This window comes from Sus scrofa, chromosome 15 (assembly GCF_000003025.6).
Source record: "Sus scrofa isolate TJ Tabasco breed Duroc chromosome 15, Sscrofa11.1, whole genome shotgun sequence".
NCBI lineage: Eukaryota > Metazoa > Chordata > Mammalia > Artiodactyla > Suidae > Sus > Sus scrofa.
The window spans coordinates 15,796,928-15,814,813 of NC_010457.5; the positions used below are offsets into that span (position 1 = coordinate 15,796,928).

A 17,886-nucleotide genomic window follows, 5' to 3' on the forward strand; every position below is an offset into this window, starting at 1 on the left:
AGTGGGTTAAGGATCCAGCGTTGCCGTGAGCTGTGTTGTAGGTCGAAGACATGGCTCGGATCCCGAGTTGCTGTGGCTGTGGTGTAGGCCAGTGGCTATAGCTCTGATTTGACCCCTAGCCTGGGAACCTCCATATGCTGCAGGTGCAGCCCTAAAAGGGCAAAAAAAGAAAAAAGGCTCTTAAAACACAGAGTGCTGCACTCCACCCTCAGAGGTCCACCCTCTACCCTTTGTAGGTCTGAGATGGAGCCAGAGATTTTACAAGTTCCTGGGTATATTGTTAGCTAGGGCTGCCGTAACAAAGTACCACAAACTGGGTGGCTTAAAAAACAAAACTTCAGGGAGTTCCCATCGTGGCGCAGTGGTTAACGAATACGACTAGGAACCATGAGGTTGCAGGTTTGATCCCTGCCCTTGCTCAGTGGGTTAACGATCCGGCATTTCTGTGAGCTGTGGTGCAGGTCGCAGACGCGGCTCGGATCCCACGTTGCTGTGGCTCTGGCGTAGGCTGGTGTCAACAGCTCCGATTCAACCCCTAGCCTGGGAACCTCCATATGCCGCGGGAGCAGCCCTTTTAAAACTTTATATATTCTTATAATTTTTAGAAGCTTAAAGTCTGAGATCAAAGTGCAGGCAGGGTTGTTTTCTTTTGAGACCTCTCTCCTTGGCTTGCAGATAGCCGTCTTCTCCCTGTGTCTTCACAAGGTTATCCTTCTGTGTGTCTCAATATCTCAATCTCCTCCTATAAGGACACCAGTTGTATTGGATTAGGGCTTATTCTACTGACCTCATTTTAATTTAATTACCTCTTGAAACACCCTATCTCCAAATACAGTCATATTCTGAGGAGGGGTAAGGATTTCAACATATGAATTGGGGGTGGGGGGAGAGATATAATTCATAACATGAGGTGATGCTGATGCTGATGCTGATGCTGATACTATTGGTCCAGAGACCGTAATTTCAGGACTATTGAACTAGTCAATATTATGTGCCATGGACTGTCCTGAGTGATTTATGTATGTTTTTGCATTTCAATTATCATGTCATTTAATCCTCATGTGAGAAAAATACCATTATCCTCATTTTCTCAAGAAAATTGGGAATCAGAGATGCTAAATGATTTTCCTTAAATCACAGAGCTGGTATAGTGGACACTATTGTCTGTACTATTACTACTATGATCCATTTCTACTCACAACACTTCCTTTTTTTTTTTTTTTTTTTGCCTTTTCTAGGGCTGCACCTGCGGCATATGGAGGTTCTCAGGCTAGCGGTCCAATCAGAGCTGTAGCTGCTGGCCTACGCCAGAGCCACAGCAACGTGGGATCCAAGCAGAGTCTGCGACCTACACCACAGCTCACAGAAATGCCAGATCCTTAACCCACTGAGCAAGGCCAGGGATCGAACCCACAATCTCATGGTTCCTAGTTGGATTTGTTAACCACTGCGCCACGATGGGAACTCCTACTCATAACACTTCTAATACCAAATGTGATGGCTATCTTTTTTTTGCACCCAACCTTTCCAAGGCATTTAGAGTTTCCAGGCCAGGGATCAGATCTGAGCTGCAGTTGCGACATATGATGCAGCTGGATCCTTAACCCACTGAGCCGGCCAGGTATCAAACCTGCAGATGCCACCAATCCTGCTGCACCATAGCGTGAACTTCAAAATAATTTTTTTTCCTTTTTCAGCCACACTCACAGCATAGTGGAAGTTCCCGGGCCAGGGATCAAACCAGCAACACCCCAGAGACAAGCCACACCATTAGCAGGAACTGTGGAAGCCATCTTATATGATAAAAGCCATTTTGTGTTACCCTCCAACTGACCAATGAGCAACCTCAAATATCAACCAACCAAATACACCATGTTTTGGGGGGGTTGTTTGTTTTGTTGTTTTTTGCTTTTTTTTTCTGAGCTCTTTAGGGCTGCACCTGAGGCATATGTAAGTTCCCACACTAGGGGTCAAATCAGAGCCATAGCTGCAGGTCTACGCCACAGCCTCAGCAACGCCAGATCTGAGCCGTGTTTGTGACCTACACCACAGCTCACAGCAAAGCCAGATCCTTAACCCAGTGAGTTAGGCCAGGGATCAAACCCGAATCTTCATAGATGTTAGTTGGGTTCTTAGCCTGATGAGCCACAACAGAAACTCCAAAATCACCATGTTGCAATCCTTTATTTGCATGGCAGGAACCAGGAGAGAACGTTCCCAAAGACAACCCCCAAAGGGAGCAGACACCTCTCATTATGTGTCCCTGCCCACTTGGTACCTACAATAAACCTGCTTTTCTTTACTCAGTCCTGATTTGAGTGGATTTTTTTTTACCACCCTCTACTCCAGACAACTGGTCACTGCCCACAACACCAAATATATGGGTTTTCCACAACAAGCAATTTTCCAATTCCCTGCAGACACCAATTGCGTGTCCTGCTTTTCTTTCTTTTTTTTTTTTTGTCTTTTGTTGTCTTTTGTTGTTGTTGTTGTTTGTTGTTGTTGTTGTTGTTGTTGCTATTTCTTGGGCCGCTCCCGTGGCATATGGAGGTTCCCAGGCTAGGGGTTGAATCGGAGCTGTAGCCACCGGCCTACGCCAGAGCCACAGCAACGCGGGATCCGAGCCGCGTCTGCAACCTACACCACAGCTCACGGCAACGCTGGATCGTTAACCCACTGAGCAAGGGCAGGGATCGAACCCGCAACCTCATGGTTCCTAGTCGTATTCGTTAACCACTGCGCCACGACGGGAACTCCAAATAATACTTCTTGAGGAATAATTGAAATATATTTTTAACACCTTTTTTTTTTTTTTGTCTTTTGTCTTTTTAGAGCCACACCTGCAGCATATGGAGGTTCCCAGGCTAGGGGTCTAAGCGGAGCTGTTGCTGCTAGCCTATGCCAGAGCCACAGCAATGCCAGATCCAAGATGCGTCTATGACCTACACCACAGCTCACTGCAACGCTGGATCCTTAACCCACTGAGCGAGGCCAGGGATCAAACCCACAACCTCGTGGTTCCTAGTCAGATTTGTTTCTGCTGTGCCACGATGGGAACTCCGTGTCCTGCTTTTCAATTCAATTCTGACACTATCTGGAGTTAGCACAAAACCCACAAGTTAAGGGCCCAGTACCACAAGACTGCCCCCTACTTCAGATATTGAAAATAGTGGGTTCCCAAGTTACCCAAACTTCTGTTTCCTAGCTACAAATCAGTAATTCCTAAGACCTCCTCTCTCAATTTTGATAATTCGCTATAATAGTATAACTAAGCTAGTGCCCTGTGGGGCTGCTAGGCACACAAGCCTTTCTATGTATTCCATTTTTTTTTTTTAAACAGATGACAATTAATTTTTTTATTTTTTAGTCTTTTTTTTTTTTTTGCCTCTTCTAGGCTAGGGGTCTACTCAGAGCTGTAGCTGCAGGCCTACACCACAGCCACAGCAACACGGGATCCAAGCCGCATCTGGGACCTACACCACAGCTCACGGCAATGCCGGATCCTTAACCCACTGAGTGAGGCCCAGGATCGAACGTGCAACCTCATGTTTCCTAGTCGGATTCATTAACCACTGCGCCACGATGGGAACTCCTTTTTGTCTCTTTTTTTTTTTGGTCTTTTCTAGGGCTACACCAGTGGCATATGGAGGTTCCCAGGCTAGGCGGCTAATCAGAGCTGTAGCCACCAGCCTACACCACAGCCACAGCCACGCCAGATCTGAGCCATGTCTGTGACCTACACCACAGCTCACCGCAATGCCAGATTCTTAACCTACTGAGCGCGGCCAGGGATCAAACCCACAACCTTATGGTTCCTAGTCAGATTGGTTAACCACTGAGCCACAATGGGAACTCCTATGTACTTCATTTCTTATTTTCAGAGAATAAGCCTCAGTCTCCATGACCTTCCCCCGAGTTCCAAAGGGCAAGTTCAAACAGTTGATAATCAGGGAAGGGAGTGGATACACACCAGGGAGGAACAGTCAAGAGACAATAGTGTAGCCTTAGGGCAGGGTGGTGGTTCCTCCTTAAGGAATATACATAATACCTTTGAGCCTTTCTGCAGAACTAAAACCCCCAACACTTGGAAGAACTACTTGATGAAGCATTCCCAGAAGAACCACCAGAACCACTCCTGGGGGCCACTAAACACCAGGTTTGAAAGACAATGCGTGTACTCCAAAGTTCATTACAACACTCTATACAACAGCCGAGACAGGAAGCAACCTAAAAGTTCAACAAAAAGGAGTGGATAAAGAAGATGTGGTACATATACACAATGGAATATTACTCAGCCATAAAATTGAATGAAATAATAGCAATTGCAGCAACATGGATGGACTCAGAAATTATGCTAAGTGAAGCTAGACAGTGAGACACCAACATCACATGCTATCACTTATATGTGCAATCTCAAAAAAGGATACAATAACTTAGCAGAACAGATACTGACTCATAGACTTTGAAAAACTTATGGTTTCCAAAGGAGACAGGTTGGGTGGGGGGAAGGATGGGCTGGGGTTTGGGATGGAAATGCAGTAAAATTGGGTTGTGATGATCGTGGTACAACTATAAATGTAATAACATTCACTCAGTTAAGGAAGGAAGGAAGGAAGACAATGCAAGCTTGCCTCTACAAAATCACCTCCTAATCCCTTCCAAAGGGGGCCACAGTCTTGAAGGCATTAGCCTGATGTGTCCCCCTTTGCCTGGCAAAGCAATAAAGCTATCTTTTTCTCCTTCATCCAAAATTCTGTCTCCACATTTCTTTCTTTCTTTCTTCTTTTTTTTTTTTTTTTGTCTTTTGTCTTTTTTAGGGACACACACATGGCATATGGAGGTTCCCAGGCTAGGGGTCTAATCGGAGCTGTAGCCACCAGCCTACGCCAGAGCCACAGCAACACCAGATAGGCGTCTGCTACCTAATGACAACTCACGGCAATGCCAGATCTTTAACCCACTGAGCGAGGCCAGGGATAGAACCTACAACCTCATGGTTCCTAGTCGGATTGGTTTACGCTGCGCCATGATGGGAACTCCTGTCTCCACATTTTGATTCGGCAGTGGCAGACAGAGCCCGGGTTTCAGCAACAATAGCTCACAGAACTCAGGGAAGCTTCTTATCACTGTTGTATTTCAAACGGTATTATAAAGGCTACATCTGAATAGAGCCAGAGGAAGCAGTACATAGGGCAAGGTCGAGAAATATCCTGATCCCAGGAGCTTCTGTCCCTATGGAGTTGTGTGGCACCATCCTCCTGGCACATGGATGTGTTCACCAACTGTGAAGCTGTACAGACACCTTCATTTAGGGTTTTTATGGAGGTTCCATTACGTAGGCAGGTTGATTAAATCACTGGCCGTTAGTGATTAGCTCAATCCCTAGACCCTCCTCCCTCCCCAGAAGTCAGGGATGGGGATGAAAGGGCTGAAAGTTCCAACCCTCTAAGGACCTGGTTCCTCTGGCAACCAGCCCCTATCCAGGAACTACCTAGGGACTTTCAGCCACCAGTCGTCTCATTAACATAAACCCAGGTGTGGTTGAAAGTGAAACCAAGCAGGACTGTGTGGAGCTCCTGGGCACAAGCCTTTCTGTGTTCCCCATTTCTTGCTTTTAGGAAATAGGTCTCATTCGGCCTCCAGGGCCTTCCCTGAGTTCCAAAGGACAGTTTCAAACAGTTGCTAATCAGGGAAGGGAGGGGATGCAGAGACCAGGGAGGAGCAGTCAAGAAACAATAGTGCAGCCCAGGAGCAGGGTCCTAGTTCCTCTTCAAGGAATATGCATAACAGTTATCTTTGATTTTTTCAATAGAACTAAGACCTTCAACAAATGGAAGATGTTAACTACTTGAAGTATTCTTCATTCCAGAAAGGAGGACCAGGACCAGTCCCAGGGCCACTAAACACCAACCCTGAAGAAGAATAAAAGCTTGCATCTACCCTGATCCTTATCTGTGGCCCTCTTTTCCACTTCCCAAACTATACGACCACCCCCCTTCTATTTTTTCCCAAAGGTAGGCACAGTCTTTAGGGCATTAGCCTGCTGTGGCAAAGCAATAAAGCTATTTTTTCTCCTTTGCTCAAAACTCTGTTTCTGTTTCTATTTGGCATGGAATAGGACAGAGGCAGAGTGTCAACAACAAAAAGGGCTTGCTATGAATAACAAAAGACACTCCTATTACCTCCATCACTCAGTAAATTCCAAGCCTATTAGAAGTTCTGTGCCAGGAATCAGAGGTGAAGACCAAACATATTTCTTACTCTATCAAGCTATCAAAATGTTTACTCAGTATGCATTCTCCTCTTCCTTCTAACAGAATGTGATTTTATTTAGTATCCACCTCTATTCCATCCATCCATGCAACATTCCCAACCCACCCCAGTATCTAGTTCAGGCATGTGATCTAATTTTAGCCAATTAGATGTGAAGGAAAGCTTCATGCTAGGATTTTAAGGAAAGGTTTCTGGGGAGTTCCTATTGTGGCTCATCAGGTTAAGAAACCGACTAGTAGCCATGAGAACACATGTTCGATTCCTGGCCTTGCTCAGTGAGTTAAGGATCCGGTGTTGCAAAAAGCTGCAGTATAGGTCACAGATGAGGCTCCGACCTGGTGTTGCTGTGGCTATCATGTAGGCCAGAGGCTACAGCTCCAATTCAATCCCTAGCCTGGGAACTTCCATATGCTGCAAGTGTGACCCTAAAAAGAGGAAGGAAGGAAGGAAAGAAGTAAGGGGAACAAGATCTGGTATTGTCATGACTAGATTAGCTGCAGGCTGCAGCCATCTTGCTACCAGGCTGAGGATGAGACCTGCAAAGCTGAGAGAAAGAAAGAACTGCTCAGTCCTTGATGGAAATAATAAATGGTTGGACCAACCAAATCTGAACTCTCTTTCTCTAAACTCCGTAGTATGTGAGCATATGTTCCTTACTGTTAGAAACAGCCTGAGTTAGGCTTCCCATCCTTGCAGCCAAAGGCATCCTATCTAATTCAGCTGGGAAATAGGAGCACTAACATTTGAATTCCATATAGTCATGAAAGTAATAACAGGAAGGACAACAAGGCTGGAACCAGAATAAATGTGCAATATAAGAACTCAAAACACTTTTCAATTCACATAAAGACAAATATTGGATGATTCCATTTATGTGAAATACCTAGAGTAGTTAAAATCATGAAAACAGGTTTCCAGGGGCTTGGGGAGAGGGAAATGGTGAATTGTTCTTTGATGAGTATAGTTTTTTATAAGATGAAAAAGTTCTACAGATCTATCACACAACAATGTGAATATAGTTAACACTAAGGAATAGTACACTTTTAAAAGGTTAAGAGAGTTATGTTTTACATTATGTGGTTTTTTAATCACAATTAAAAAAAAATAGCTTAGCAAACTGGAGTCATTTAAGCCCACACTTTAGAAGCCCCCAAAACATTTTTCTGTATAGAACACTGGCATTGTTCCTTTACCTTAAATCCCACTGGCTGCTCCCCTGCCTACTCTTTCTCCAGATGTGCATGGTCACATCTCTCACTGTCTTCAAATTTTCAAATGTCCAGCTGAGGCAGGAGCAGCCACAGGTCCCTGGAAAACCAAGCACTTTGACTTGGCAGGGCCTGTCTACTGCACACAGTTAAAATAAATGTGTCGGATCCAGTAGTGCCTTTTAAGGTGAAAGGAAGGTGAAATCCGAACCTTAATAACATGTACTACTTTTGGCCCATTTACCTGGCAGTTACTTATGTTCTATCTGTATATAAGGGGCATGTCTTCCATGATGATGTATATGGTGTATATTATGTACATAAAATAAAAGACCATGATTATTAATTTATATAATGTAGAACTGTATAGAATTATTTTTGCACAATTTTGCCACCATAAATTAGGGTGGTAATGAACTTCTGGAATCAACTACCATATGTGCATTATATTAAATTCTGCTTGTCAGTAAGATAAGGTGAATAAAACACAAATGTCTTAACAGTACTGTAAAGCCTGAAGACTTTGTTATATGTGCATTTGCTATTGTTACTGCTATTCAGAATAATTTTTCATTTAGTAAATATATTGGTTGTAGCTGTTGTTATGTAATGAGAGAATCAAATGTATTTCCATGTCACTTACTACTACTGATTCAGTATAAATGATGGGAGTTGTTAAGGAGTATATTCTTGTGAGCCATGAAACTGTCATCTTTCTGCCTCTATTTTTGTGCCAATGAAGGCATTATTTGCTAATTTATATGATTTAACTTCTTGACAGAAATAAATTATTTTTATTACCAAAAAAAAAAATTTCAAATGTCCTGTAAACCAACTATAATGGAAAAAAATAAAAATCATTAAAAAAAAAATCTTCAGGTGTTCCCATCATGGTTCAGTGGTTAACGAATCCAACTAGGAACCATGAAGTTGCAGGTTCGATCCCTGGCCTTGCTCAGTGGGTTAAGGATCCGGCATTGCCGTGAGCTGTGGCGTAGGTCGAAGACGTGGCTCGGATCCCATGTTGCTGTGGCTGTGGTGTAGGCCGGCAGCTACAACTCCGATTAGACCCCTAGCCTGGAAACCTCCATATGCCATGGGAGTGGCCCAAGAAAAAGGCAAAAAGACCAAAAAAAAAAAAAAAAAAAAAATTCAGACATCACTTTCTCAATGAGAACTACTCTGACCACCATATTTAATATTGCAACTTACCCCGTCCTCCTGCCCTTCAGCACTTCCCCTTTCCCTTACCTTGCTCTACTTTTTCTTTTTTTTTTTTTTTTTTTTGTTGTTGTTGTTGTTGCTATTTCTTGGGCCGCTCCCATGGCATATGGAGGTTCCCAGGCTAGGGGTTGAATTGGAGCTGTAGCCACCGGCCTACGCCAGAGCCACAGCAACGCCAGATCCGAGCCGCATCTGCAACCTACACCACAGCTCACAGCAACGCCGGATCGTTAACCCACTGAGCAAGGGCAGGGCTCGAACCCGCAACCTCATGGTTCCTAGTCGGATTCGTTAACCACTGCGCCACGACGGGAACTCCCTACTTTTTCTTTCTTATTATCATTTTCTAACATGTTATACAACTTACTTAGTATGTTTATTGTTTATCAGTTGCCTCCCGCCTCTAAAAGGTAAGATTTACAAGAGCTGGAATCTTTACTTTGTTCCCTGGTCTATTCCTAACACCTAGACTAATGCCTGGCATACAGCTGGCACTCAATAACTATTTGTTAAAAGAATGAATGATCACTAGTCATTAGATAAAAATCTTATATGCAATGACATTATTAAAAAAATATGAAAAATGACTTCTGTGCTAAGATGGCAAATCCAGTTTTGCTGCTGCCCCTATTCCTACAGACACTAGAATCAAGAGGATGGGAGAACAAAAGGGGAGACAATGCGCCCAAAATGCAGGAAGCTGGAGCACAAAGAGACCAGTGGTAACCGACTTTGCAGATATGAAAAGCTGAAGCACAGGTCAGGAAAGCTGCAACTCAAACTAATTTATACCTTAGAAACCTCAAAAGACTCAGGGCAAGCAGCATCTGGTAGCTCTGGAAACGGAGATGGGAAGTAGAAGTTATAATAAGGAAAACTGGGGGAAGCTACATGTGAAGTCTGATCCGTGCATCCCTGTTTACTCCCCTCTTTGAGCAAGAGGCTTCTACCTGACATAATGTGGTCTCAGGGAGAGTGAAAGAGTGGGTCCTTGGGCCTTAGGAACTAGATACTTTACCAAAACGAGGGAGATTCAGTGACCGAATATGTGTTACATGCTCAATATTCCCAGAACACTGGCAGACCTTTACTCTTCAGGCAGGAAACTGGAAGAATTTTATCCTGAACAGTCTGCATTCAGGAGGAAAGATCTAAAGATACTAACACCTACAGTTGCCCATCAAATGGCCCAACCAGATCATTACGGAGTAAAATGTGAAATTGGCAAACTGCATTCAAATGTTCAGAGCTTCTAATTAGCTTTTTAGTCCCCACTTTTTTTTTTTTTTTTTTGCTTTGCTTTTTAGGGCCGCATCTGCAGCATACGGAGGTTCCCAGGCTAGGGGCTGAATCAGAACTATAGCTGCTGGCCTATGCCACAGTCACAGCAAAGCCAGATGCTTAACTCACTGATCAAGGCCAGGGATCAAACCCGAAACCTCATGGTTCCTAGTTGGATTCATTTCTGCTGCCCCATGACGGGAACTCCTAGTTCCCATTTTTAACATTCGCTGACAATCTAAGATTCACCCTTAAATAAATAAGTGAATGAATGAATGTTAAAATATCACAATATATAGGAAATATAAATAAATAAGAATTCACCGGACAGCAGATGTGGGTCTCTAACATGGAGGACCCAGACCAAAACTAAACAAGCAAAAAGCAACTTGTAAGAAATGGGCTATGCAGAGAGATACTTGAAAACTTACCCCCTCCCAATCACCTTATTAATATATTCGGGAAGTTAGGATATTGCACTCATGCAAAAAGATCAGGGTGCTATTCTTCTAAAGAACAATTCAGAGAACAAAATGGTGCTTTGGGAAATTATGAACAAGACGACAGAAATGAGAAGATCTCAGTTGAAAAACTAGAAGTTATCAAACTGAAAAAAATCAAGAGCAGTTCAAAGAGGCAAGGAGATGGAAAATAGAGTGGAATGATAAGAAAATAAGATGACCAACTCAGAAAGGCCAACATCTGAATCATAAGAATTCAAGAAAGAAAGCAGCGAGGAAATAAAGAGAATCATCAAAGAAATTTTTCAAGAAAATGCCTCAGAACTAAGTGAGTTTCCAGATTGAAAGGCCCGCTGATTATCCAGCACAAGGTTGAATTTAGACCCACATGTTGTGAAATTTCAGAGAATTAGGAACAAAAGACCAGTGCTAACTTACTTAGCAGATATCCTGCAACTTCTTTTTTTGCCATGGGAAAAGAATCATACAAAGGATTAGGAATCACAATGGTGCTTCACACCGCCTAACAGCAACACCTAGAATGGATCCAGAGGGGCTACCCGCAGTCATTACCCTGGTCCCTAAAAGTACAGTGTGGAATGGACACACTTCGTAGTTCCTGTCAAGACTCAGGGCAGCTCTCTTAAGGGCTCCCCTCTGCAGAGCAGTGTCAGCACCAGGATCTCCGCACTGACTGAAGCAACTATCTGTGTTTCTGTGACTGCACCATACCTGTCATGTGCTGCTACAGAAGTCTCAGTTTCATGACCAATTCATAGGTCTTTAGTAAATGGGTCCTTACAATGCCCGGAAATATTACCAAATACCAAAAAACCAACAAGACTATTTTAACTTTTCCCATTTTTCTCAAAATCACTAATCTCCCTTTTCTCCCTCCCCTCTAGACCCTAACGCCATCATTCATAACTTAGCCTCCTCCTCTAGAGAAAACATCAAATGGGAATTCTCTCATTTTCCTAAAATTGAACATCTACAACTATCTTAGCCTTGTTGCCTCCAGCTGTGATAGAGGAACTGTCCTTCCTCCCCTGTCCCATCGCCTAAGTTTTGAGCCCTATCTCTCCCTTATTAAAAACAAAAACAAACAAACAAACAAAAAAACAACCTTACCATCTCTCAATCCTTCTGTCTTGCACATTCATCTTCCTTTTCATAAATCTTTCCTAAAAGTTTTTTTGGTTTTTTTGTTTGTTTTGTTTTTGCTTTTTAGGGCCACACCCATGGGCATATGGAAGTTCCCAGGATAAGGGTCGAATAAGAGCTGCAGCTGCTGGCCACAGCCACAGCAACTTGGGATCTGAGCCACGTCTTCGAACTACACCACAGCTCACCTCAATGCCGGATTCTTAACCCACTGAGCCAGGCCAAGGATAGAACCTACATCCCCATGGATACTAATTGGATTTGTTTCTGCTGCACCACAACAGAAACTCCTTTCCTATTAGTTTTGAATGCACTCAAGTCTTTTCTTTAATAAAACTCCACTTGACTTACTCCCCATTAGTTACCACCTATATTTTTCCTCTCATCCAAACTTCTCATATCTAAAGACAGGTAAGGTAGTCAGAGGTACAGTGGTTAAAGACATGGATTCTGAAACCACACTATCTGACTTGAAATACATCATTTAATGGCTCTAAGACCATGGGCAAGTTACTCTCTGCCTCAATTTCCCCATATGCAAAAAGATTACAATATTACCTCTCTGGTATAAGAATTAAATGAGTTAGTGTATGTGAAACATACATCTGTAGCCCAGACCTCAGAAAGGCAAAGGTTACCTGGACATTCTCCCCTTGAATGTAATTGAGCCATGATCTTTCTCTTCCTAACCCGCTCTGCCTTGAATATTCTTTAGGCCCCATTTCACCTGGCTGACTCTTCTAGAATTTAGCTGAAGTATCACTTCCTCAGCGAAGTCTGAGGTAAATGCCCTCAAAAAAACTTGCATAGTACTTGGTACCTCTACTTCATACCTGCAATGAGAAGGTAAGCTGAGGGCAGGGACTATGTGTCTCCTCACTATTGTACCCCGGGATCTGAACGTGGTAGCCTCTAGAGCCCTTTCATTTGCATTGGGGTCTATCTGCACTCCTGAACAAGTAAAACTCTGCCACTTTGTCACAGGCTAAGACTAGTAAGGTAGTTAAAACTTGACGGAGTGCAAAGACGGCTAGCAGAGGAGACGGCATTTAACTACGCCCCCAAATTACTTTCAATTGCAATAAGCGGCTTATGAATGACAATTAAAAAAAAAAGCCGAACTATATAGAGATTCATTCATTGGACAAGCAACACTATGCATTGCCTCTAACGATGCAACAGGTCCAGGCAATCAGGCAGTTATGTAGGATTTTTGCCATTGTGCTTAAGCTTCACTTTTTTTTTTTTTTTTTTTTTGTCTTTTTGCCATTTCTTGGGCCGCTCCCACCGCACATGGAGGTTCCCAGGTTAGGGGTCAAATTGGAGCTGCAGCCACCGGCCTACGCCAGAGCCACAGCAACGCAGGATCCGAGCCGCGTCTGTGACCTACACCACAGCTCACGGCAATGCCGGATCCTTAACCCAATGAGCAAGGACAGGGATCGAACCTGCAACCTCATGGTTCCTAGTCAGATTCGTTAACCACTGGGCCACGATGGGAACTCCAGTTTCACTTTTAACTTGGGTACCAGTACCCAATCCTACCTTAGCAAGCCAACTGCCTATAACCCAGTACACAGAGCAGCTTTTTGAGAAGAGGTCTCCCATGAGTCCAGGCACCTATACTCCCGCTGGACAGTGTTGGAGGCGGATAAGTCCATGAGAGGAAAAGTCGTATCTCGAGTTGGGTGGATGTTTTGGTGAACAGTCTGCAGTTAAAGCCAAGAAGAGTAAGTAGGGCAGAAAAGACGACACAGTAAAGGCTGTAGTTGGGATAGGCCTGAAAAGCGAAAAGACTCAAGTTTGTGCCAACTAAGGCTTTGAGACTCCTCTACTCAAGAATCATTCCCGCGAGACTATAACGAATTCCCGGGGATTCCCAACACCCATAAGGGCGGGGCAAGAAGACGACACTGGAGCGCGCTATCAGCCTCCCAGCGCTCCAAGATCTCGAGAGAGTTGCAGTTCTCGCGATCTTTCCGCAGCCGACCCTCCACGCGGAGTACGAACGTGTGTGCTGTGACTGGAGTGCAGGGAGGGCGGAGACTGCGGGAGGGAGAAGCCCCTTTGGCCTGCCCTACGGAAGCCTGCGAGGGAGGGTGGTGATCGCTTCCCTGTCCAGTTGTCCATTTGTCCAGATGCCCAGCGCCAGCGCCAGCCGCAAGAGTCAGGAGAAGCCGCGGGACATCATGGACGCGGCGGAAGTGGGTTTTCTTTCCCGGGCCTGGGAGCGCAGGACCCCCCCCCCGCCCCGGGCGGGACCGCGCGGAGGGAGGGAGTAGGGATAGCGGGGCTTTGACTTCTGGATCCCTATCGGCACTTTGACTACAGGCCGCATGCCTGAGGTTCGCGCTCTTAGAACGCTCACCGGGCCTCCAAGGTCCTTGTCTGAGCAACGTGGCCAGAGGCACTACGGATCGCATTTCTCACTGCGGCGCCTAGGAGGCCTGGCCTAGGAGAAGCGTGTCGCTGGGCTGGGGTGGACTTAAAGTACCAAGTGCCCCGGAAGTAGGAGCGGCGAGGTCACTTAAACCTCCCTGGGTTAGGCACGTCCTTCACGTAATCCGTCTCTTTCCCCGGAAAATTTTAATGTCCACTGATAATCGATTTTCGCACAGCTCGTGTGTTCCTAATGTGTTTCAAGTTATGACAGTACTTAGTAAAACGATCTGCCAAAATGTTTAATGGCCGTTTTCCATGCGACAGCCTTAGAGAACACTTGTCATTTTTAAAATTTCCTTTTTTTCTCTTAAGTAACCCATGAAATAGGTAGGGAAGTTTGCAGAGAATGCATTTGAGATGAAGTGCCCCCAAAATCATCTGTGGTCCTTCAGTGCTATCTGGAAATGAAAGTTTTGAAACCTACAAGTTAATGCGTGCTGTTGGTAAAACCGAGATCCCTATCTGGCTCCTAATTTTTCTGTTGAGGAAATATGAATTTATCGTAAACTACCTAAGGAATAGGTTATCTTAAGACTGTTAGATGGAATAAGGTTTGCTGAAGTATGAACGGTATTAATAAGTGACCTCTTATTTTCTTTTCACATGCTGTAACTTATTTATGCTGCGGTCTTGCTACATTGTATGACTATCTTTTTATTAGGACTGAATATCTTTAAGGTGTATTTTTTGTTATTTGCCAAAAACAAACAAAAAAACTTTAGTAAGCACCTTAATACATTGTTTGGTTTGTTTTAGTATAAACACAAAATCTTACATCCTTCAGGTCTAATGAAGATGAGAATTCCAGCAGACAGCTATAGTGGCAGAAACTGTTTCATCCACATCTTAAGTTACCTTCTAAAATTTAAGGAATCTACTTTTGTGTATTCTGGACCTGATTGTCTATATAAACTAGCAGTGCACTTTTGCAGATAGTGTAAGTCTAGTTATGAGGTAGCCATTGTGACAGAGTTATGTCATTTTTATAGCTAGAAGGGTCTTAGAGATCATTTAATAAAGTGAGATTGAAATAAAAGGCCACTTACTAATTTAATAAGTATAGTTTGTTAAAAATAATAGTCTGAACTCTAGGTCTCCCTTCTCTTGTTCCTGACTTAAAATCTGTAACAATTTTGGTGTCATATTGTCAGTGACAAAAAGAAAGTTGTACTTAGGTTATAGCCAACATCTCTGATTTTTGAAAACTGGACATCTGGTGCTCCGAAAGCTTACCCCTAAATGTTGGTTCTCTTTCAACATCTCTTCCTATAATAAGAAGTAAGAAGTAAATAAAACTGTGGTACCTCATCCTTCACCCTTCACAGAGGAAATTTATATCCCTGCTTTGAAGTAGTTTAGTCTCCCTTTTGAAGAAGGTAATTAAGATGTGTTGTGCATGTGAGTAAATTTTGGGTGTGCTGTTGTGTATAGCATATCATTCCAGGGGTGGTGATGTTCAAAACAAACTAATCAGAAACTGGGTGCTTATCCTTTTTCTATTATTTCTTATAAATGAAAAGACAGATTTGCACACTCTAAAACTACTGACTCTGGATTAATAAAATGGTCCTGAAAGTTAAAATAAATTCATTTCTATTTTCTGTTATTTGTATTTCTGTGTTTACTATGCAATTAGTATTTAAAAAGTCATAATGCAAAAATATTTTTTGTAGGATTATGCAAAAGAGAGATATGGGGTATCTTCAATGATACAATCACAAGAAAAACCAGGTTAGTAGTTCATAAATTAAGCTTTTTTTCTTTCTAATTCAAGGAAAGCTCTTCATGAAGTTTTGTCTTTTCTAGGGTCGCACCCACGGCACGTGGAGGTTCCCAGGCTAGGGGTCCAATCAGAGCTGTAGCCGCTGGTCTACGCCACAGTCACAGCAACGCCAGATCCAAGCAGAGTCTGCGACCTACACCACAGCTCACGGCAATGCCGGATCCTTAACCCACTAAGCGAGGCCGGGGATCAAGCCCGCAATGTCTTGGTTACCAGTCGGGTTTGTTAACCACCGAGCCATGACAGGAACTCCAGGGACGTTTTAAGGAAGGTTGACATATCTAAAGGCATAACTCTGAAGGCATAGCTTTGAAAAGCTTAAATGACAAGCAGATGCTATAACCTCATGTAAAGTAAACATTGTCACTTTAGGGTCCCTAATCCAGAATGGGAAGAAAATACATGAAATTAGTGTATTTTAAATGATAAATTATGTTTAAAAGATATTCCTAAGTGATTAGGTAAAAGGTTTAACTCTAGCCTAAGACATAAACAGTAGTTAATAAGAGCTGCCTTCATCATATACAACCTTTTTGCATGCTTTCTGAAACTACCTCCTTTACTTTCCTGCTTGACTTTATTATATTTCTTTGTGTTTTTTGTTTGTTTGTTCTTATTTTGTTTTTGTCTTTTTAGGGCTTCACCTGTGGCATGTGGAAGTTCCTAGAATAGGGGTAGAATTGGAGCTGTAGCTGCTGGCGCACACCACAGCCGCAGCAGTGCCATATCCAAGCCAAGTCTGCAACCTACACAGCAGCTTGTGACAACACCAGATCCTTTAACCCACTGAGCCACAATGGAACTCCTTTATATTTCTTTGAAATTGACTTGTTAATTGTTTTTCTCAGACCTGTAGGTTTTCTGTTTTTACACATTTGTCTTCCTTTTGTTTCTGTTTTATATATGCAATTTCAACAAATTTATCCTAATAATCATTTTTCTTTTGGTGGACATTACAAATTATGTCTTTCAAACTTTGATACAACTGCAGACCTTTAAGCTCTGGTGCATTGGAAGAATTAAGTACTTCTTTTTTTTTTTTTTTGGCCTTTTTGTCTTTTTGCCCTTTCTAGGGCCACCTCCCACGGCATATGGAGGTTCCCAGGCTAGGGGTCTAATCGGAGCTCTAGCCACCAGCCTATGCCAGCCACAGCAGCTCTGGATCCGAGCTGCATCTGTGGCCTACACCACAGCTCACGGCAACTCCAGATCCTTAACCCACTAAGCAAAGCCAGGGATCGAACCCGCAATCTTATGGTTCCTAGTCGGATTCGTTAACCACTGCGTCAGGACGGGAACTCCCAAGTACTTCTAATTTAGATGCCCCCCTATGATATTTATGCTTTGGAAATAATATACCCCCAGGTCAATTTTGTTGTCATTTTTTATTTGACTTACTCTGTCGTCACAGAAGACACTTTTCCTTCCCAACTTTGTTGGGAAAGTATGCAATGAAAGACCAAAATAGTTCGATAAGAATAAACCATTTCCAAAAGATTAAGATGATAAAGTAAAAAAATTGAGTATAAAATGAGATATAAGCAGTACAGTAGAGGACTCCCTTGCCAGAATAAGCAGGAGAGACCTTATGAGACTTTTTTTTTCAGCTGTCTTCCTGGATTGGACTTCTTGAGCTCTAACACAAAAAATCTCTCTGGAGTTTGTTTCTTAAATATGCTTGGGGCACCCTTTGCCGTAATTACTGTTCCCATTTGGCTGGCAAATCCAGACGTCTTCCAGTTATAAGCTCTGTCCACCAAAAGGAAGGATAAACTGTAATCTGATTACAGTAAATAAGAGTAAAATTCTGTCTTTGGTTTTACCTATATTAAAATCAATGCTTTGCTCAACATAAACTTTTCTTTCCTATCTGCTTCCATTTCTCAAAATTCCTTCATTTTAATACCAGTGACTTAAGTATGGAGGAGGCTATAATTTATCAAACTGAAACCCTGTTGCCTCAGCCAGTCATACTGATGGGAGTATGACATATGCCTCAAGTATGTGTGAATATGTAAGTCTTCATTTAGACTTACATTATTCTGGGGTT

General features: G+C 43.1%; 1 protein-coding gene across 2 annotated transcripts in view; it reads left to right on the forward strand.

Moving 5' to 3' along the window:
• Positions 13,570-17,886, forward strand: part of DARS (aspartyl-tRNA synthetase) — a 75,210-nt gene continuing 70,893 nt past the window's right edge. The window contains exons 1-2 of one of the 2 annotated variants that reach the window (XM_003133266.5): positions 13,570-13,815; positions 15,727-15,784. In XM_003133266.5, the coding sequence (XP_003133314.1) occupies positions 13,750-13,815; positions 15,727-15,784 (124 nt within the window). In that variant the 5' untranslated portion in view covers positions 13,570-13,749. Of the gene's footprint in view, positions 13,816-14,797; positions 15,430-15,726; positions 15,785-17,886 lie in introns of those variants that run through there. The other variant, XM_021075843.1, reaches the window with a different exon arrangement.